This window comes from Erpetoichthys calabaricus, chromosome 18 (assembly GCF_900747795.2).
Source record: "Erpetoichthys calabaricus chromosome 18, fErpCal1.3, whole genome shotgun sequence".
Taxonomy (NCBI): Eukaryota; Metazoa; Chordata; class Cladistia; order Polypteriformes; family Polypteridae; genus Erpetoichthys; species Erpetoichthys calabaricus.
In genome coordinates this window covers 12,429,262-12,452,386 of record NC_041411.2, presented here as the reverse complement: position 1 = coordinate 12,452,386, position 23,125 = coordinate 12,429,262, and the positions used below count along the sequence as shown (strand labels likewise).

At 37.9% G+C, this 23,125-nt stretch overlaps 1 protein-coding gene across 3 annotated transcripts in view; it reads right to left on the bottom strand.

The window, feature by feature from the left end:
• Positions 1–22,843, bottom strand: part of sbno1 (strawberry notch homolog 1 (Drosophila)) — a 29,849-nt gene extending 7,006 nt beyond the window's left edge. The window contains exons 1-26 of one of the 3 annotated variants that reach the window (XM_051921071.1): positions 22,485–22,843; positions 16,124–16,255; positions 15,182–15,307; positions 12,845–13,151; positions 11,915–12,015; positions 11,697–11,826; positions 9,722–9,882; positions 9,399–9,532; positions 9,198–9,288; positions 8,937–9,098; positions 8,285–8,420; positions 8,018–8,123; positions 7,599–7,752; positions 5,735–5,917; positions 5,493–5,590; positions 4,980–5,128; positions 4,656–4,859; positions 3,786–3,962; positions 3,518–3,690; positions 3,258–3,389; positions 2,668–2,803; positions 2,194–2,306; positions 1,293–1,364; positions 1,083–1,182; positions 892–966; positions 85–231 (exon numbers count right to left, since the gene is read on the bottom strand). In XM_051921071.1, the coding sequence (XP_051777031.1) occupies positions 85–231; positions 892–966; positions 1,083–1,182; positions 1,293–1,364; positions 2,194–2,306; positions 2,668–2,803; positions 3,258–3,389; positions 3,518–3,690; positions 3,786–3,962; positions 4,656–4,859; positions 4,980–5,128; positions 5,493–5,590; positions 5,735–5,917; positions 7,599–7,752; positions 8,018–8,123; positions 8,285–8,420; positions 8,937–9,098; positions 9,198–9,288; positions 9,399–9,532; positions 9,722–9,882; positions 11,697–11,826; positions 11,915–12,015; positions 12,845–13,151; positions 15,182–15,307; positions 16,124–16,255 (3,499 nt within the window). In that variant the 5' untranslated portion in view covers positions 22,485–22,843. The other 2 variants (XM_028825424.2, XM_051921070.1) reach the window with 2 other exon arrangements.
• Positions 22,844–23,125: the final 282 nt, after the last annotated feature.

Genomic DNA, 23,125 nt, shown 5'->3' with positions numbered 1-23,125 from the left:
AAAGTATACAATCTCAATATTCGTGTTCTTATACAAACCTCACTCACTCAAGTGCTTCTCCTACTGACAGCTGCTCAGACTCACCTAAAATGCCCATGTCGTATCTTCCATTCTTTTTTGCATTTTGAATAACTGCATTTAATGTATCCGAGAAGTACTGAAATAGTGCATTCTGCTGTTGCACCTCCATGCCCAAAATTCGGTTTAAGAATCGGCCAATGTGGTTATAATCTACAAAAGAGAATAGCATCATGAACACTTTCTACAATATATATCATTCAATACACATAAATACAGCGTCTACAAAGCAAACAGGTTGCTAAAAGGAAACTGAAGTCTCCAATCACCACAGCTAAAATAACATTTTATTTTTGGAAACTGTCAAAGCACAAGTTTCAAGTCCTTTATATTATTATTAAAATTACATTATTATTATTCCATCACTGAAACCTTATTACTCTGGTAGATTTGAGCCTATTGTAATTCAAATTTTTCAACTGGCCACGGGGGCAGGAGGAAGAATTATAGAAGGTTTTGTTAATTTACTTTATGCCTTTGTGGAAAAACACATTACCCAACCTGCATGAACATGAAACTACATTTTGTATAAAAGTAACATGAAAATGTAACGATTGCCAAAAAATGTAACCAAGAGTTTTTCTTATATCAGCAAACACATTCTCTTTTAATACTAACTGTAACAGCATAGGACCTCCAATTGTACAGCACATTTTGAATAACTCAGTGCTAAACTCTTCATAGCATGTATCTATCATAAGTGAAAAACTGTTTAAATAATTTAACACTAAACATATCACATGTCTAAAATGTTTTCTAAAAGCAGTATGTATTAAACCTCACAAATTGTGAAATACACAAAAAAGATTTTACCTTTATCCAGGCTGAGGATTCCAGAACGATCTTCCACATTTATCAAGCCAACACCTATTAATCCCTGCCGAATTTCTGTAAAGAGGAAAACATTGAAAGAATACCCTCATTTTTAATCAAAAAAAAAAAAAAAAAAAAATCACAGACAAGCAGCAAACATTTCTAATTTTGTACAGTTCCTTATTTATTACCTTTGAAGAAATCCCCTTCAAAACTTGCAGGAGGAGACACAATAGGAGAATCGAAATTTACAATAGACTTCATGACGATTTCCAAAGCATTTCTACCGTACTGCAGAAAAAAAATAAAAAACATCACATTATAAAGTCTCAAATAAGTGAAATAAAGCATTAGGAGAAGTCAGAATTCTATCACCAGATTTTGAAAATCAAAATTGTTACCTTATTATCAAAGTTGAATCTGCTTAGATCTCGAGATTCAGTAGCTCTTCTATCTCCATGTGTGAGAGCACCCTGAAAGGTTTAAATACAGCATTGTATCAAAACAGGACGTCACCAATATGTGGGCCTACAAAGATGGTTTGTAGGACCCGCTTTGAATTTATCATAATACAGGTCATGTTTGTTTTATGGAAAAAGCTCATCAAATCATTTCTCTGTAAGAGACAATGAACTATTATAAAGATGTTTTTCCACTTCTTATGCCAACATTTTCATGCACTCTCTCTGCTGATATAACACACCACTTCAGGGATTCACTGCCCTAATTTTCTGGGGGTGTTGTTTTTACAGCCAGATGCCAATGCTGACACCAGCCATGTATTTTGACACTCAAGATAAGACAATGGCTTACTTTAACCCCAAGTTGAAGGTGCAAGGACAACACATTTTTATTTCATAATTCACTTGCCAACAACAATTTCAATTAATTTCTAATGTCCCAAGTAAACAATTTATCATTCTCAAATAATCAGGATCACAGGGTGGCATAGCCTATGGTGACATTTTTAGGCAAAAACTAAAAACCAGCTTTGAACAGGACTCCATTCCACACACACACACACACACATTTAGGAGGTGGGAGAAAAACATTACTGAAGATAACAAGTAAAAACAACATGAAGTGAATAAAGTTTATCAATGGATTAACAACTAGTTAAGGACTTCACCATAAAAGTAACAGAACAAATGAGAAGCCAAACAAGCTTGATGGATTTATGAAACGTTTCATGGACAGGATTGGTACTGGAATGGATATTATTTTTATTTAAATGAATGCACCCTGCTAAGTAATGTTACTACAGTTAAAGCATAAAAATTAAAAAATACAAAAGAAACCTACCAGACTTTCCAGCCTTTTCGCTACGATAGAAGCAAATCTTTGTTCACCAGCCAGCTCAGATATAAGGAACACATACTCTGGGGCTGTCACCTGGTTGGATCTGTGTGTCCTTCCTATAGGATGCAGGAACTAAATGAGTACATTTTAACATAAACAGTGCTCTCTGTTACACAGTTTAAACTGATAGAAGCATAAAGCTCTTCAAATGATCAAGGTCACTGGTGCTGGAGAATGAATTTAAACAGCAAGCATGTGACTGTATAGCTCAATGTGCAAAAGAACACGTACTTACAGAATTCTGCCAAAATGTCACAAAGCATAATGCAAAGATTCTGTTTTTATGAAGTTTCTACAATGTCAAGTAAATCATTTGTACTCCACAAAATATTACTAACAAGAAAGTAAAAGTAATGCAAAGAACCAATGTAGTGCACACAGCTCTAATCCCTGTATTTCATGCATATCCATGCTCACCAAACTGCTGAATAGCTCGATCAGCACTCCACGGCAGTTCCAAAGTCATGTGCACTCGCCTCCGCTGGTTTTGGACTCTTCTGTCTGCATGCAGAGAAATGCCAGAACTTGCTGCTTCAGAGATTATGGCAATGTTCTTGAAAGAAACAAGTTATAGTGATCTGAGTTTGCCATTTTACTTAGTCTTAGTAGTAGTATAAACCCGTTAAGGTAAGAAAACGTACTTCTAGATCTAACTTCAATGGTCTGAACACACACACAAGAACATCCAAAAAGGAACTAGATTTAAGAACGAAAAAAAAACTGACTTGGCAATCACAGTGAGGCATTATGCAAGCATACTATTGTTGGTATAAAGGTGTCCCAGTAGTGTTTTGTGACACACTTCATCTAAATGAGTCATTGGGTGGAAGTACACAGTATTATTGTGTCTGAAAGAGTTATGTGCATATTTAACAAAGAATGGTGGGAGCAGGGGCTTTAGCTGCACACACAAATACATACACAGACATAAACGCATACTTCTTAAAACAGCAGAGGCAGTTTCACTATGTGCAAGTCAACACGTTTCTTAATTTCCTTAACCATACCTTCTCTCCATCCATGAACCTCTGCTTTTCTGTAATGTTCAAAATTTCAACAGGTACATCCAGTTCAGACCGAGATTCATAGGAGATGCTTCCATCATCATTGCTTACAACTCTGCCTTTGCGTCCAGTCATCTGTACATATCAAAAATAATTGAGGAGAGTGCACTCTGATACTTCACCATAACTATTAGATTTTATAACTCTTGAGCTTGTTCAGTTAGTACTACATAAAAAATAAAACTTTAACAAGATCACCTCACCTCAGCCACATTATCAGGGCCACCAAGATCATCAATCAGTTCATCCAGAGTATTTGGGGGCAAGTCTCCAGACAGCTTTTCCAGCACTTCAAGCAGCTCTCGTTTCATCTGTTGAGCTGCCTCCACTGCATCCTGACTCGTCACACAGCTGCTAGTCTCACTTTCTTTCTTAACTAAAAACAAAACGTGGATGATCATTTTCAGAATGATAGAGGCCTGACTAACACAAAAAGTCTACTAGGTATCAGTCCTTTCAATGTATAATTACCAGTTGAAGGTGCGACGCTAGGAGAGGACTTAACAGCTTGAGATGAAAAGGACGGTCGTTTTGATCCAAGACCAGAAGCTAACAAGGCACTTTGAATGGAGTCAGGATCTACACTTTTCTTCTTCTTGCTCTTTTTCTCCTTGTTTTTCTTATGTTCTTTTCGAATCAGCCAGGGGTCTACAGAGAAAAAAAAAACAAATTAAAGGGTTACTCTACTACTTGAAATCAGCTAGTATGTCAAAAACCTTTATTAGGCCAAAAGTACACTGCTGCCATGCACCAATTCATCATATATGTACAATGATGTTCTTTGCCGTCATACTGGATTAAAACATTTTTAACTTGTGTGTAATTCCACACATTACTCCTAAAAAATAAGATTTCAAGCAACATAACAAGACTGACTAAAGTGCACAATTCAACTTTACAAAAGGTCACCAAGACATTAAAGCAACAATTACTAGATAGGAGTTCACTAAAAGAATTCTCTTTCAAATGGGGCACAACCTTGGACCTGATGAACTACTGTTGGATTCCAGTGCAACCAGTCTGAACAGGTGGCTAGCCCAACAGCCACCTTAAATTCATTCCTTCTTCATTAGTTTTATTTGCCTGTTTTTCGAATGGCTAATTAATGTAATAAAGCACAGCTAAATGCTCAGTTATGCTCATGTAGAAATGTATGGTCATTTGAATCTACACAATTAAATAAAATGTTACATGTAGTAAAACACACTATGTGCCTTTGTGAAAGTAATTTCTAATTAGCCTTGCAGAACCAAGCCTGCTCATCTCAGGAGATTACCTTGTCATTTGCTTAATTCCACTTTAACCCAATATAAGTGCTTAATCCTAAAAACTGTTACCTACCGTCCTCTTCATCTTCACTAGATTCATCCCTAAATGGATTGAAATCATCTTCATCATCTTCTCCAGAACTGACAGACTTGAAACTGTCATTGTCACTGTCTACTTCATCTTCAGAAACAGAGTCACTGTCACTATTCTCTGAACTGCTGCCACCAAGACCCCCAGATTTGCGCGGCTTCTTTGCCTCTTTTTTAACATCCATACCTATAAATAAGGAAATTATACCTAAATTAGAACCAGACATTTTTCAAAGTATTCAGTGCAATATTGGCACACAAAATTAAATTTGTCACAAACAAGTTGACATGTCAAGTTTTAACACACCTTTGCGTTTTTTGCCTGTTGCTTCATTGGAGGGTTTATCACTGGGAGAAGGAGTTTTCTTTGAAGATAAATCAATTCCCAGCAAACTGAAGAGCTTCTGTCTGTCAGGGGCTGGAAAATGCTTTTCTATAAGGGACTGCATGACCCCTCTATTTGAAAAAGAGAAAAAAAAAAGAACTATGACATACAACAGTATTATTTCCAAAGTGAATCACTGCTGGTCTGATCATTGACAATTATATTACTGTCCACCTACATATCAAATTTAACTGGTGGAGAAAAAAAAATACATCTTTACACATAACTACAAAGATTTGCTAAGTGAAAGTAATCCACCCACCCCCAAGTTTCAACAATTGAGGCTATCCAGTAAGTCAAGTTAAAGACCACTTTTCTCTACTGCTCATCAACAACACTCACAACAAAGGAATTAAACATCAAAACTAATTTTCACTGAACAGCCAAAAACTTTAAGTATCAATTAAAACAAATGAATTTAAACAGTAAATTTACTTTGCAGTGGAGACAAAGTCATTCAGTTCTCCTCCCCCCTCTTCCAGTGCTTCCAGTGTTCTAGCTTCTCCAGTGGACTGGAGGCCAATAACCACACACTAGAAGAGTAAAACAAAAAAGTAAGTTTTATATTTATGTTTTAGCCACACCACCTACTTTTTACTGTGAATTTAATAAATAATCTCTTAGGACAGCAACCCACTCCCCCCGATCAACCCCCCCCATCCAGTCGTAGTACTCACCTTGCCATTTTTAATTTCTTCACGAGCCAGCTGAACCACCCTGCTCACTTTAGATGCTATGCAGAGATACTTGAAGAACCTTTGATGGGCTGACCAGAACTGTCCCCACATTGACTTTTTCATCCTCTGTTCCGCGTCCATGAGATTGGCAGCTAACTGAAACTTCTCTCTGGCAGACACCCACTGATAAATGCCACAAAAATATACGTATGTCAGGTTTTCTCCCAACAGATCTACAGTCTTGGTACAACATTAAACAGTGCCAAAAATCGCATTTGGAAAAAAAAAAAAAAAAAAAAAAACTGTTTTGGGAAACTGGGGTTAGAGTAACCCTTTAGACTTTTTTAGTGAGAATAATGCCAAATTCAATCACATATACGATACTGACATGCGTCTACCAATAGAAGTGAAACATCAAGGTTCCAATTATAACATATGGATCAAGACAGTTGTCCATCTTCAGACCAAAATGCAGGCTATTGGAGAACATTTCTTTAGATATTGGACACGTCATTGTTGTTATTGTTTACATCCCTCCTCGGGCGGACGTGGAGATAGCGGGTGACGTCATCCACGCCACTGTTGCTAAACTACAAACGCAGCTCCCTGAGGCGATTGTGCTAATCTCTGGAGATTTTAACCATGCGACGCTGGACAAAACATTACCTGCCTTCTCCCAGTATGTGGACTGTAACACCCGGGGAAATAGGATTATTGACCTACTGTATGCAAATGTTAAGGACGCATACATCGCCACCCCACCGCCTGCGCTTGGGAAAGCAGATCATAACTTGGTTCTGCTTCAGCCTCACTACAAACCAAGAGTGAAGGAGCTACCTAATACCACACGCTCATTCAGGAAGTGGTCCCCTGAGGCAGAGCAGGCTCCGAGAGACTGCTTTGGAACTACAGACTGGGATATCCTGCAGGGGTCACATAGTGAAAACATTGAGGAGGTTGACGACTGCACTACCAACTACATCAACTTCTGTGTGGACATTGTAGTTCCAGTAAGAACAATACACTGCTATGCTAACAACAAGCCATTGGATTACAAGTGACATCAAGGGCCTTTTGAACCAGAAGAAAAGGGCTTTTAAAGGCGGTGATCAGCATGAGCTTAAGAGCGTGCAGAAGGAACTCCGAGTCCAGCTCAGGATGGCGAAGGAGCAGTACAAGAGAAAACTGGAGCAGAAGTTACAAAATAACAGCATAAAGGAAGTGTGGGATGGGATGAAGATAATCACTGGCTGCATCTCGAAGCTGGGTGCCTCCACTGAGAGAGACAGGGAGAAAGTAAACCTGATGAACAACTTCTTTAACAGGTTTGACCACCCTAACCCACTCTCACCTCAGAGTACTGCACCCTCCACCCATCCTTCTGCTGATACCAGCATAGAAGAGAGTTTCCCCCCACCCACAATTACAGCAGCCCAGGTAAGCAGAGAGCTGAGAAGACTTCGTGCCAGCAAAGCAGTGGGTCCAGATGGAGTATCGCCATGACTGTTGAAGGCCTGAGCGTTGGAGCTGGGGAGTCCTTCTACACACAACACCCCATAATCCATCCATCCATTTTCCAACCCGCTGAATCCGAACACAGGGTCATGGGGGTCTGCTGGAGCCAATCCCAGCCAACACAGGGCACAAGGCAGGAACCAATCTCAGGCAGGGTGCCAACCCACCGCAGACACCCCATAATGACAACGTGAAAAAAGTTTACTTGAGGTTCTACACAGAGACTATTACATCTTTTGGTTTCTCCTCCAGCCTTACTGTGAAAGCTTTTATGGTTACTCACCTAAAAGTACTTTCATAATAAAACACTATTCTGTGCCAAAATTTAGAAGTACAAAATGTTTCTTACCAACCGAACAGCTTTATTATACATCTTGATGTAGTCTTGGGACAGAGGTACCTCTTCTATCTTGAAAGTTACACCAGCAAAGCTTAGCTGTCTTGCTATGTACATCCCTCTCAACTTCATATCCATAGCCACAATTTCCATGGCCCCTACACCTCTGCAGGATTTATTATAATGATAAAATATCAGCACAGTGCAATAGCATTTGTCTAATGTACAGCAGCTGCAAATAATTTATGTATTTAATGAAAAAGCATGTAAACAAGGACAACTTGAATCCACAAATGTAATGATTATTTAAAAAAAGGAAAAGAAAAAAGAAAAAGCACTTAAACGGAAACATGGCTGAACCGAACTAATCAGCATCACTAATGTCATGCACAAGAACACACATTCAGAAAAATAATCTAAATTGTTCTTACCTTCTCTCGACTGCTTGAATAAAATTGCTGAACTCTTTAAATGGAGTTCCTTCACCCCAGATTCCAAGTCGATTCATATATGCCATGTTTCTTGGCTCAGAAGCACCTAGATTAAAAGCCATGAACACATTTTACTATAATGTAAAAATCACTAGCACTGTGCTCAAGTGAAAAATATTTATAATGTGAATCTCCTAATTACATTAGAAATCACTACAAGCAGCTGCACAATGAGGAATCACAGCCCATTACAAAAGATCCACTTACCTGTAGCACTAGCATAAACCACTCTTGCTTTAGGAAGCTTGTTTTGTAGTTCTAAAACTGCTAAACCAGTTTTTGTTGGCTTGGATGAACCTATGGGACATACATTCTTAGCTTTGTGGCATTCATCAAAAATAATCTGAGAGATCAGTTAAGGAACCTTAAATTTAAGGATTAGAAAGATTTTTTTAATTTATTTTATAGATAGACACAGACAGACACAATACACACAAGCTAGCCCAATACCAAAACCATACTCTAAATTACAGGCCTCATTGTTCCTCTTCGCTAATGTCGACTTCAAAGTTTACTTTCTGATTAATAATAATAAGAGAAAATGGGAAAAACCACAACTGAACGATGCAGCTTAAGTATACTCTCAAGAGTCTGAAAATAAAGCATGCCATTAATTCTCCAGCAGGAGCAGTTTAGCTACCACCAAAGTCCCCTGTATGCTCAAGATGACTAATTTGAAATCTTATGGGTTAGTGGGTGTTTAACCTGTAGGACTCTCCTTAAACCCAAACACACCAATTACAAACAATATAAAAATTCCATTTCTGTAATGCATATTTGCAATGTTCTTCAGGGGAAATAAAAAAAAAAAAAAAACCCTTTCTGATGACACTTAATACAGCAAAAATAAAAAGGATACAACACCATCAAAATCATCTCCACACCAGTGCAGAAGCTGCTTAAATCTTGTCTTGTATTTTCCACCTGACTGACTTTCACCAATTAAGGAAGAATATGTTGCAAATATAACACCCTTCTTTACACTACCATTGTGCTTTGAAGAAATCTTTCCATATTTGAACTATAAAAAAAAAAAAAAAAGAAAGACATAGAATCAAGCTCATATTCTTAATTTAATTCTTGTACAAACCCTTTTAGAAATAATACAAAAAGATCTTACTTTATTTAGGGAATGGACCTGAATGTTTTTTGCTCCAATGTCTCTTAAATCTCTTTCTGCATCATATTTCAAATCATTAGATACACTGAACCTAAAAATAGAAAAAAACTAAATTTTACTTTAAAACATTAGCAGAAAACACCAATACAAAATTAATTGTTCCACTATTACCAAATGTCTAAATTCTGGCTATTTATTTACCATAGAGATCTTTTCCTTCCTAAAAGATAATTTTCATAGATAATGCCAGCAATGGTCCGCCCTTTGCCCACACCAGCTCCATCTCCTATTAGGTAGGCAGCTCTGTCCCCATTTGGAAGGAATGTTTCATGTTGCTGTATAAAAAAGATGGAATATATTAATACCTGATAACTGTATATTGTCAACAAGACAAACACAGCAATACCACAGTTAAGGCTACTTTGTTTCACGTATACTGTGACCACATTACTAATACACCAGCCCAGCTCTGTAAAAGGAATAAAAAGTCTGCTTAAAGAGAATTTTGTCAACAGAGATTATACCTGAGCAGCATACGTAATTGCTTCAAGCTGCAGCGCTGACAGCCAACCCCGATCTATTGTCTCCTCAGGAATGGAGAGTCGGTACCACACATTGGGAGGAGAAACGCTCGAAAGAGAGCTTGTTTCAACAACCTGATCAGGGTGTCGTAAGCCAATTTTCACTGGGGGAAACAAAATCAATTGAAACTAAGTCAAGCAGAAGCAACACAGGAAGGCTGTAACCACAATGTCAAAAATACTCTCACTGCCATCCCATTTACTAAAAGAACACAAAACCAATATGCATCTGTGACTACATACAGTTTCAGTTAACTTAAACACATAGTAGTACATTAAGCCACATGTATTTAAATACAAACAAGTCCTAATCCAAATGTAAAGACTAAAAAAACAAAAAAAGACATGGTTATAATAGGATTTAACAAGAGGCCGTACAAAGGTTGCAATGGACAGGTACACAGTCTAATTTCAGCTCCTGCCTTGTGCTGGACACTGCCAGATCAGGCTCAGTGTGTCACTCTGAATTGGATTAAGTGATTTTGATAAGGCTTTGTAGAGGAACATTAGTAGGTAGTAAGTAATTTTATGGTGTAAAAAGTCTTAATAGCACAAAACACATTCCTAGTGACACCATTATATTACTGCAGATAGCGAGGACAATTGATTACTCTTAAAGTTCTTTATCAAATTTACTACATGAACGGTTGAATGTATATTAGATACACACTTGTGTACAGCTGCTTCTCTCCAGATTTTTTTTTCCTACAACTACTTTCTGTGGTGATAAGGCATCTATCTTCTTCACAGTCACAAGAGTCAATTTCCCATTGAGTGGTACAGACAACTGTACCAGAGAAAGGTAAAAGAAGCTCAGCAGATCAGCATCTTATTATTTCATGTAGCTGAATCCACCTGCTGCTGCCTGTCCTGACAATGCCACATCTGGGCTCTTACCTTCAACGTCTGGTCTCTGTCTGTCAATCCAGTAACATATTTCAAAGAACTCAATCCCTCTATCTCTTCCTGCTCCATCACCTTCTTGCTGCCTACAGCAAATCACCAACCAGCCCATCACAATGATGCCACCAACACCCCAACCCCTCGGTCATCTGTTTGTTTGGCGAGTGTAATAGTGGCATTTTTTTTTTTTTTTTTTTTTAAACTACAGGATAGACATGTTACAAATAAACATCATGTTTGCATTTTCGCAAATTACAAGTGTACACAGCATAATACTCTAGCTCTGAATGAGCTTAACAGAAGTGTATTATTAAGTGAAAGGAAATGTCTATTTAGAGTGTGTCTTGGTAACTTTCACTACTAACAATGCCGTTTTACAAAAAATGGATGTCATATTTGGGACTCAGGAGTACATAATTTTCCAATGAAATGAATGGCAAGGCTTCTGAAGAGAATTACGACTGTATAGACGTCACTTTATTGTTTTAATGATGATCTTCACAAAATGCACTCACTTCTTGTTTGAATCTAACCTGAAAGCAAGTGCAGCCCTTGCCACAGCCACTCTGAATCCAGACTTAAACTAAAAATCACTTTAGTTGAGGTTTGATTCAGAGGTCTAAATAATTTCCATGTAAATTATTTAAATTATAACATCAAAAATATGAAAGGTGCTGAATTTCAGCAATAAACACTGGTGCTACCTCATTAAAGCAGTAGATCATTTCAAAAACCTAAAACTTGTGTAACTCCCTTTAAGGGAAATTTTTAAGCACCATCCATACAAGCAACCATTTAAAAAAAATGTATACATTTTTATATTAGACATCACAACTAGGGTCTCATTTCTTAGAATGAAATGTTATTAAACTGTAGATGCAATAATTGATCAGTTTTCCTCTATTAATTTGTTATTTTCTAGAAAATCCTGTATACTAAAATTACTCTAAACATTTGAATACTTCAGCCTGTGTATTAAGAGCTCAAGAAAAGCATTTGCTTCACTAATACATACATTTCATTGGCATATATTCAGCATAAGTTTCAGCATGGCCAAGTTCTTCCTCTTCGTCTTCTTCTTGCTCCTCCTCCTCTTTTATTCCAGGAATTTTTGGTACAGCTGACATGCTGTAAGCATTCTGTTGCTTAAAATTGAACATTAAAGGAAAACATTACTACATGAACGAATATTTTTCAAGTAAAAAAAGGTCACTAATAAAAAGAAAAACTTACGCTAGTAGGCGAGAAGCTCCGTACTTTGAGATCATCATTTACCCAAATTCGTGCCACTTCCTTGTTCGTTATTTCCTTCTTTACTCCATTATTGAGTTCAGCTACAAATCGAGATTAGAGATTCAAAAATCTACTGCATGGCATAACAATTAATTGTAGTGCTTGTCCTAACATCTTTAGGAATGAGAGGATAAACATTTCTGTGAGTGGCCCACACTTTGGCCTTTCTGACATTCTATGCTGCCAGCTTCTAGCACAGCACAATTAGATGTCCAATTTACTACAAAATACCAGAATATGTTGAAATTTTATGTGGCAAAATGGAAGGCGATTCCAGAGCTAAACACCTGTGTACAGAACAGTAACAGATTTTTAAAAATTAAAGTGAACAACAAAGTGTGCTAAAGAAATGTGTAAAACTTCTCACCAGTGCCACCACCTCCTTACCTTGTTTTATCACCTTTGTTGAAAGTACAATAATCTCTGTAAAAGTCAATTAATTCCACATTTTAAACAGCTCACTCAAAACACTATTCCTACACAGTTAACAGCTATACGCCCCAGGGAATATGCACTCTGTTACACTTAACCTCAGGAGATTTCTAATGTTATATGAAGAAAAATAAAGACTTTACAGAATACCATCACAAATAACAACGAACTGATGCTAAGTCATGACACAACTGCCTGCTTTTAGTTTCTATAGACCATTTACTTTTTTGCATTTCAATCAATACATCAAACATAAAGGCATAAAACCAAGCCCATGAAAACACTCAATACAAGGGAGAAGGAACAGAAAGAAATGCCAACATCTTTATAAAGCTTAATTACAAAAATCCTCAAACATTAAAACCCACAAGTTTAGTGGGTGCATGCGACCCACTGTCCACAACAACAAGAGGGGTATATAAAAAAGTTTGAACTCACTGGTAGCCGTTGCCACTGGTTGTGCAATATTGGAAGGTGGCTTCAGTTTCATCAGCTCATTGAGACTATTATTTTTCAAAAGGTCTTTCAGTTGAATCTGGTCTTTGCCAGGCGCTGACAGTGTGCTCTGCATTCCAGGACTGGCTGGTGACTGGCAAGTTGGTGCTGTACCATGAACAATCTTTGTCATAGTAATACTTGGCCTCGAAGTGCTACCAGCAGCCGGTCTGGTTACAACCATTGTTCCCAGTGATGGCAGCTGATTTAACTGATTCAAGACAAATGTTGTGGTTGATGGCTGCGGTTTCTGTATTAAAAAAAAAAAAAAAAAAAAAAGTTTATTACAGGCAAATACACTTCAAGTAAAAAAAATCACATCTCTGAAATCAGCAGTATACAATACCATTTATCACCTTTATTGCATCTTGACTTTTTGACAAATAAGAATATAAAATGTCTGACAAATGAGGAGACCACTCAAGTCCATCAAGCTCATTTGTTTAGCTAATAGCTAAGCTACCCCATATCTACTTCTTAAAGGTTGTCGAGGTTTCTGCTTAAATCACATGCTTCAGTGCTATGTTGCAGACTTCTACCGCTCTTTGCTTCAGTTGTAAATGTGCCTTCCTTCAATAGCTTTGAGAATTATGAAGACCTGAAATACCTCCACCCAATGTCCAAGACTCCACAGATGCAAATCTGAGTCGGTTAGTACTGTACATGCCCCTTAGCACGAGGATGTACAAAGTCATTGTTCTCTGCACCTCTTCAAGTCCTGCTACATCTTTTTGTGCTGTGTGACTAATACTGCACACTAAACTCCAGAAGCAGTCTCACTAGTGCATTAATTAAATTATAAATCATGAGACTTTGTTACACCATTTTTAAAATTTAAAATTACATTTTATCATTTTAATTCATTCTGCATATTGCTTAGATAATAAGAATGTTTTATCAAACTAAATGCTAAACCTTTTTCAGACGGTTTCTTCCTATAAGATAGTGTCGCCCTCCATGTCTTTATAGCTAATGTTTTTGCCTACATGTAGAAACTACTACTTTTCTTTAGTCTATTATTTAGTCTATTTTCTTTAGTTTTTAGCAGCAGTCTGAAATGTACACCAAAATAACCTGAAAACCACTTCACTGTTAAAAATGTATCCAGATTAGAAGAGTAGTAGATCACACATTCATTCATTACTTTTCAATTAAGACAGTCCCACTCATACCGCTTTTTCCCCCTTTTTCGAACCTGGCTAAGTCAGGATCCTGTTCTGCTGATGTTTTAACGTACCGATGCCCACCAAATGGTCCTGAAACACTTTGTGAAACTTCCCTTTACAACTAGTTCTTGTTCTATATGGGACACTGAGAACAACTCCATAAGGTCATGCAAACTTGGACCAGTAGTAAGCTTCATCTTTCATCATTTTAATATTATAATACATACAATTTTTAAAAATACTCGGTCCTTTTGTTTCATAGGAATCACTGTACTTGTCCAGGCTTCAGAAGACCATGTTTACTGAAGATGTTCTAATAACCAGATTTCTCTCTCTTTCTCTTGTAGTTTAACAGCTGCTGCATGAGATGTTTCCTCACAATGCAGGTCAATGAAAAGGATATTCACCAATGCTACCTACCAGCTCAGGTGTTTTCATTGACAGATTACAGTCAATCATATAAAATCTTGCAGAATACAAATGTGTAACTTAAAGTCCAGGACTACCTATACACAATCCAAAGGAACATATTCACTAAATAAAGAGACTTTAAGCTTTATTCATCATTAAACCATGATCCAATTCTACTTACAGATCACATTAAATATGCAAATGCATACAGGACTATGAAAAGCTAAGTTCAGAAAACTAAAGAAAAAAATCTTTGAAACAAAATGGGATAATATTTAGGATAAAACCAGCTATGGAAGTTACAAAGCAATCCTCCATTAATACTATGAGAAGAAAAACATACCTAGTCACTCAATGCTTTCATACCAACTTTTAATGACTATAAAGAACAGCTGCACCTCACTCAAAATACTTAGCATTGATAAAAGGAGAGAATGTACACTAATGTCTGATGGTATAAAACAAAGCAATATCATTAAGGTTCCATGTATGAATCTCTACACCATTTGCTATGCTATAATCAAATAAAAAAATGATTGTTCTTTGAGACAAGACTATAACAATGTCTTGACTATGGGCACATTGTGGATTTGTAAAACTCAAAGACCCAAAAATAACTGAGAAAAAAAAAAAACTCCATCATGAAAAGCCAAAATATATTTGGGTAAACTGAAATTTGTTGAAGAGTCACTCAGATGCTTACCCGAATGTTGATCGATGAAGTAAGTGGAAGACCTGCCTCCTGTTTAATTGTCACAGAAGTGTCTTGCTTCACTGCTACTGCAGACTCTGTACCCAAGCCCAGCTCTAATGCACTAATTGGCACAGACTGTAAAAATAAGACAAAGTTAGACTGACAAGAATTGGTGCAAAGAAAAAAACACCTTTACACCATATTAACCTTTCATGTAGTCATAGCAAACATTTAAAAGTTTATTACCATTGCATTTCATTTTTGTCACACACTTAATCCAATTCATAGTGGTGGTGGGCTGGAGATTATCCAGCAGCACAGCTCGCAAGGAACTAAACAGTCCCAGTTAGTTCACCTGCCACTTACTAACATGACCACAGAGGGTTCACATGGAATCAAACCAGCACATTGCTTGATCATGCGGCAGGAAACACGCGCAGATAAAGGGAAAACGTGCAAACTCCCATCATCGATAATAACAGGCCCATGTAGTAGCAGGGCTACCCACAGCACCAATAACTTCCCTCACAACTTTAAACAGCAGAACCAAAAAAGTTAACGAAAATAAAAATGTGAGCTTCTAAGTCTACTAACATGTGAATTTCCCCTTGGGATTAATAAAGTATCTAACAGTTATCTAAATTTCATCTCAATGTAAACTTAGTAAATGACAACAAATGATTAATTTTGCATTACAATGGACAGTAATATAATGCAGGCTACAAAGGCAAACATTTGTGCCCATATTTCACCAATTAAACTGTTTTTAATGTTAGAATTAGCAGCCATAAAAACTACAAATGGCGCTGGGTGTAGTTAATGCTGACAGGCACAAGACACAAACAGAAATGGAGTCATAGAACCAAACATCCCCACTTTTTGTAAAGGCCCAAAGTCTGTTAGATTGCGTTAATAGCATCAATCGGATAACAAAAGATATCTACTTCTAACCTGCTGAAGAGCAACAGAAGGAATTGGGGTAGCCAATCCAGAATCCAGGGGGTCAACATCAAACAGGTCATTTGGACTTATTCCACTCTCACTTAAAGCCGCAAGTAAAAGATCCTGACCCGGATCCATCATCTGCATTGGAGAAAAGAGAACAGGCATTAGGAATGCATTACAAGTTTCTACCCTTAAATGTCAACCACTGAAATAAAATGCAGTGTGAGGGCTGTCCAGGATGGTTTATTCCTTTTGCAGAGTATTTCTAAAATGTCATTAAATACATCTGCACAACATGGAGAGCTAAATCCTTTACATATTCTACAACGTTATAATAGCAGTGTAACTTTCTACACTGTGGTGTGCTGGGCAAGTTAACATCACTAAAAGAGAGCCCATCAAACTCAACAAGGTTATGAAAATGGCACTGTCAGTTATGGGATGCAGTGGCAGGGGAGTGAATGAAGCAAAAACACTGATGGCCATTATGAACAGAGCAACACATCTCTCTGACACATTAGTACGGAGGACTTTAAGGGAGCAAATTATTCTGCAAAAGTGTGTAAATGGGCTACTTATTACCTACGATAAAAATATTAAACTGGGACTACTGTTTTACCTTTACCCAAGTCTTTCTTCATTTTTGTGTTATTCTGGTATGCATTTGGAGAGGATTATCACAGTCCATTATAAAATTTATCTAGCTTCTGTAAAGAGCTAAATTTTCTATTTTAACAAAGAAAACACAATCTAAACATAATATACAGTGTGAATAAAGCACAAACTCTCTCTCCCTATACAACACCTCTGAGCCTTCCACCTAACAATCCTAAATAAATAACGCTCCATACAAACCACCAACATCACCGGCCAAAGTGACAACAGACGACACTGAAGTACAAAGTGGACAACTACTTAAAGTTCATAGCTGAACACACTTAATTAGACATCAAGCTCAAAAAATGCTTGAATGTATATTGCCAAATTTAAATGCTATATTTTTGACGAACAGAAATTTAAATTGTTTATTTTTGATTTGACAGTCTATCATGTGGTACAAGGCTCTGGAACTTTAAAGTCACACTTCAGGACACAGCCACTTCTCAATTCTAACTCCCGGCTTTGCTGGACCGCTCATTCATTACTATTTCACAGTGTAAATTACAGTCTGCATGGCAATACACTCTGCACATTAGAATAAGGAAGTTCTTGACATGTTAGCCTTCAAATCCCATGTTAAAAACACTGTACATTGTCTTGTGAAATGCCCACTGCCGTCTGTTTGGGTCTGTAAGATTTTTGGATAACTTATCAGGATACCAGTGAGGGGGGAAAAAAAACTGTACAAAGGATAGCCCTAAAAAGCACTTTAAGAAGGTCTTTACTATTAAAAGTTATTACAGTATTTAATATAAATGGTCACTGTAAAGATTTAGATACCAGTGCCACAGCGGGACTCTTTCAGAATCCCACAAGACTATGATTCACTCATTTATTCAACAGCTTCTAGGAAAAGCGTCACTTTCACTTTCATGTTCAGCAAAATAAAACGCAGTTAAGATGTCACCCAGCCAGTAATAGATAAAACAGACAATGCAAGATTAACACGATGCAACATTTTATCTTCCATAAAGCTACTGATAAAATTCAAATGTGCTTTACAGTATTGTACTTTTAAGGAGATTTTCAACATTTGGCAATTTATCAGCATAATTGGATTATTATAAACATAAATATATTGGATATCAGAATTAAATAAGAGGTGTCAGCAGTGAAGACAAAAAGGTAGAACAAATGAAATATAAATACCCATTATGGAGGACACACTTAGGATATTCTAAAATGTAAACTCGGATTGGTATTAGTAAAATAGACAGCCTAAAATCACTCATTTTACTGCACATATTACCTCCTTTGATAAAATAAAAAACTACTTAATCAAATAAGGAAAAGCACTGGCCTGTACCACATAACACAAGCCAGACATCTCATCACTAAGCAGTAGCAGTTAGCTGCCAATACGCAAGCGGTGATCAGCAGGCTTTTCTTACCACGGTTTGGCCCGGGGTTCTTTGGGCTTTTGGGAATGAAGAAGTTAATCCTAAACCAAGTGTTGCCATGCAACCTACCATTTATAGAATGACTAGATTTCACAGATACAATGGACATTTCAAAAGCATTCAGTCGCAAGAAAAAGCTTCATTTCAAATGTAAGAATTCACTTTAGCGGCTGACCAATTTAAAATGAAAAACAGTACAAGAAGATGGGCTACTCCTCAATTATACATGAAAGGAGTGAAGAAGCTGTCAGCATTCCTGCACTGTACTCCTTGTACTTGGCTGCAACAATGATTTTACATTTAATTACATTTGTGCATTCCTTTTATTGTAGAAATGTTCACTGAAAATCCTAAATAGACATAAAAATGCAGTTTTTACAGAAGCTCAAGGAATATTATAATAATGAAATCACAACCCCTGAAACAAACCCACAAGAATGATTAAAAAAAAAAAAATCTTCAAATCATATTTAGGGTTACACAGAATTTGAAATACTAGGGTGTTGTACCGTGTTAGCTTATCTTATATAATTTACATTGTGAGAAGGAAGCTTTATAATCAAGGACAAATTACATTACATCATAAAAATGCCACAAGATGAAAAGTTAACTCCAAAATTAACTGGATGAACAATTATTCCATTAGCCACATTTAACCCCCAACAGATAGACAGACGGAACTTTATTTATTCCCATGGAGAAATCTGCCTTTTTACAGAGGCTCGATCAATAAATAATATGACGAAAAAAAAACAAAACAACCTTCAATATAAACCAGAATGACTGAAAAAAAAAATGAAATTAAAATAAGGAAAAACTGCTTTTGCAGCAACAGTGTCAGGGAGGTATTACATAGGTATATAACCATAGGAGTCCCAGCAGCGTTTCCTTACACGTGTCAACGGCTGCAAGTTCCCAGTGTTGGTGTGTCACAGAGAGGTTGTGCAGCATTGTTCACAACGGCTCAAAACCACATGGGGACGAAGAGTCAACCTAAACTGGAAAGGGGCATTTCTATCACATCCACCACAGAGCCTAAAAAGGTACATTTTATTAATTCCATTCTACTACCTCTGTTACTTTTAACAATCCATACAATATAACAAGCTAGCCTGTTTGAATCCATTGTATTAGAAGCAGCCCACATACAAAAAGCAAAAGCAGATCTTTAAGGTCTAAAAAAGAAACCCCGTTTTACCAGCTCTTGTGTAAGCCACCTAAGACGATTTCTTAAGTATCCATTCCACTTTTTCTTATAGTACATGGAAAATATATTATGAAAACATGGCCAAACATCTTAAAAATAAAGCAAAACTTTATTAATATTAAGGCAAATACTGAGTGTTAGGGGAGAGAAAAAACACACAATAACAACTGAACCACCAGTCACAGAAAACTGGGGAGGACAAAAGTGCAAATCATCACTCGTAATCTTGAAATCTATTATATTATTATTGAAACATTATGGTATATAACATATTTAATACTGCATATAACAAGATAGCATGTTTGAATCTATTGTATTATTACTTATCTGAGTGACCCCCTTTATCCAAAGAGACCTCCAATATTAGGTAAACAGTTATAGATCTTTTTGTTTTATTTCCAACTGGAGCACATGCAGGTGAAGTGACTTGCTCAGGGTCACACAGTGTCATCAGTAGCGGGATGTGAACCCACACCTTTACGGTTTGAAGTGAAAAGCCTTAACCAGGACAAATCCATAGATGGTCTTGCAGGCACTGCATGTTTCAGGTCTGCCCACGGATTTTAAGTTCTGTCCAAGTCTGGGGATAGCAAAACCTCAAGAAAGTTTGTAGTTAATTTAAAATGTGATCACCAACCTAGTAGCAAAGGGGACTTTGTCAAGCCAAGATACCTGGTGAGAAAATGGAAATAAAACCTGACTGACCAACACATTTGCTTTACTATATCCATGCTACTGAAATCTGAATGCCTTCTTTCAAGAAAATATATGTCAAAAGTGATTCTCTATATCAAAAATTAAGAACTACTGCATTTCCTTAACCTGTGTAGCTGTATAAAAATAAAACACAAGCAGCTCTTCACCCACTGCTAAAAAAGCTGCATTTTACAAAGACATGTGTAGAATATCTATCCAGATGGCTTAAGTACCCATTCTGCTTTTTCTTATGGGATACACAAAATATACAGGGCGAATCAAAATTATGTTCACACTAATAGTACTGCTATGTATATAATTATATAAAATTTATGTGGACAATTTATGTGGCACATATGGTACATGACATTCCTGTAAATCACCTTGCACATACGAAGTATGTTCTGTGAATAAATTGTTTCCGCCGTTCAAATGTTAACATAAATTTTCACTCACCCTGTGTATGATACATAGTCTGGTTTCTTATGGGATACATAAAATATATTTGATACATCCTTCAACAGGCAGAAAATCTTAATAAATATATTCACCAGAGCAACAAAAATAAATTACAAATAAACACTACAACTTGTGACTTGTCATTCAAAGAGAAGCATTTTGCAAGTGTATTGCTGCTGGTATAATAAAGCAGCTCCAGTAATATTTCCTGACACACTGATGCCGAATGATTTGCAGCAGTGTCAGTGTGTCACACAGAGGATGGGCAACATTGTTCATAATAGAACTCACAATTTAATAGAACTCAGTTTTGTCTTCACTCTTTCCCTACTATCTCCAGGTGGTTCAGAGTGTGTCCCATAACTGAGCCTTCCTTTAAATTAGCTTCCAGATTCTGTGGGCCTCTCCTGAAGTGATGTTACCAGCCCAGCACACCATGCCATACAGTTGTAGAGGATGTGAAGGATGTCACCACTCACATTAAAGAAACACCGCCTCCCAAGAAAAAGAACAACAAATGTGCTCTGCCCTTTCTCCTGTAAATCTTCTGTGTTACAAAACGAGTCCAACCTGTCACTGATGTGGTCCCCAAAACACCTCTTCACTCACTCCGTGAACAATGACTGGACATACAGGCACCGTGCTGCAGTGAAAGTCAATATTATTTTCCTTAGTTTTGCCGATGTTAACTTGTAGACAATTCTTTCTGCATCAAGAAACAAATGTCTCCACCTGAAACTTCTACTCTGTCACATTCCCCTTATCGATAACAGTCCACAAGCACAAAATCGTCTGGGAACTTTTGCAAGTGACATGACCCGATGCAAGACTCATAGTCTAATGTATACTGAAAGTAGAGAAATGAAGACAGGTCTGTTCCTTGTGGTACTCTAGTGTTGCTCACATCCGAACCAGAAACAAAGTCCTTGAATAAAACAAAATTTAAATGTAATACTGAGACAGATTCTAAGTGTTGTGGGGTGAGTAAGATCACACAAAGACAACTGAAACCCGAGTGACGAGAAATGTGCAAACTCGTCGCTTTTGAACATGAAATGATCCCTTTCTATAGCGCCTTTCGATCCTTCTAAAGCGTAAAGACAGGACTGGGCGACCCGGCGACCTTGGGGCTCCAAGCGCCCGCCACATTCTCGTCGCTAGGCCACACCATGAGGCTCCAAGCGAGTCATTCGTAACCGCCAGACAAACACGTGTTGGGGTCATAAACTTCCGGGTGCTGCTGGCCATGGCTACGTAATGTTTATTAGCAGGAGTGCTCAAAGAGCGATCGGGATAGACAAGCCAAAAATGACAAATCTGAACAAACAACAAAAATGTTTAATTAAAGATTAAGTGTGAAAATAGGGGCTGATCTGCGGATTATCCTGCTTGTTACGAACATACGGATCGCTCCCTAAAGAGCCATTCCACAACAAATGAATTCAACCGTCGTTATTCAAAGGAATCAAAATCAGTAAATGTTAACGGCGAATAATAATAGGGGGACGAAATATCAGCAGTGAATCGGTTCGATACTTACCTACCGGTCGACACGCAGCCCTGCGATGTGAACTCTAACAGCGCCGTAAGAGCACAGAGCACACGCAGTCCTCAAGGAGGCATTTAAAACGCGAACCTCCCGCACAAACGGTCGGCGCTTCGGTGACAATCCCGAGTCTTAAGCCGTGTTGCTCAAGTTCACGACTGATTTCGACAACGCCTCCATCAACCCGGTTTCCAGAATGAGCTCCGCTAAAGCCTCACACCTTCGCCCTGTTCTGCTCAGTCACCGTAACAGCAGTCAAACAAAAAAAGGCGACTTAGTGTGCGCTTCTCGTCACGCAGGCCTTATTATTACCTATTTCCTCAACGGCCGGATCTCTCCTGCGATTAAATGTGTGTTTTTCTTCCCCCTCGCTCTCGGGTTTCACCTTGCCCGACTCACTTTTCCTCTTCCCGGCCTCCGATCTCCAGCCCTGCGCTGTTCGATTGTCGGGGTGGGGGGGTGGCTCTCGATCTCTGCGCTCTGCCTTTCTAGCCAGCTGTCGCCATCTTTACCGAGCGGCCGCCGCCGCGTGTGGGTCACGTGACGCACGCCCCCTACAGCAAACGGTTCGAGAAACCAACAGCCGGCTGCTTTTCCGTTCTTCAGGCAACCCTCGTCGACGACCGAACGTTTTGCTCCAATTGACTCGGCGGGAAAAGAAAGTTGCGGCGGAAAACATTTCTTTAATTTTTAAAATACGTTCGCCGAAAGCCGAGAAGTAAGCCATCTGTCACGTGGCTACGACGTCACCTGCAAAGGAAGTGACGAAGAATGGGGAGGTGGGACGACTGCTAGGGCATTATGGGAAGAAATGTGGCCTCAGGTAGCCGCCATCTTGAGAAGGTATATGAGGCCTGTTTGGTTTATTTATGGCAGGAGAGCCACTGTGGCTGCAGGCTTTCATTCTAACCGTTTCCTTAATTAGTCAATACTTTTTGCTGCTAATTAACTTCTTTTGACTCATTTTTAATTGACTTTCTTTTTAAGACTCAGACCCCTTAATTGTTTCTTTTTTCTTTACTAACGGCCAATCAAAAAGG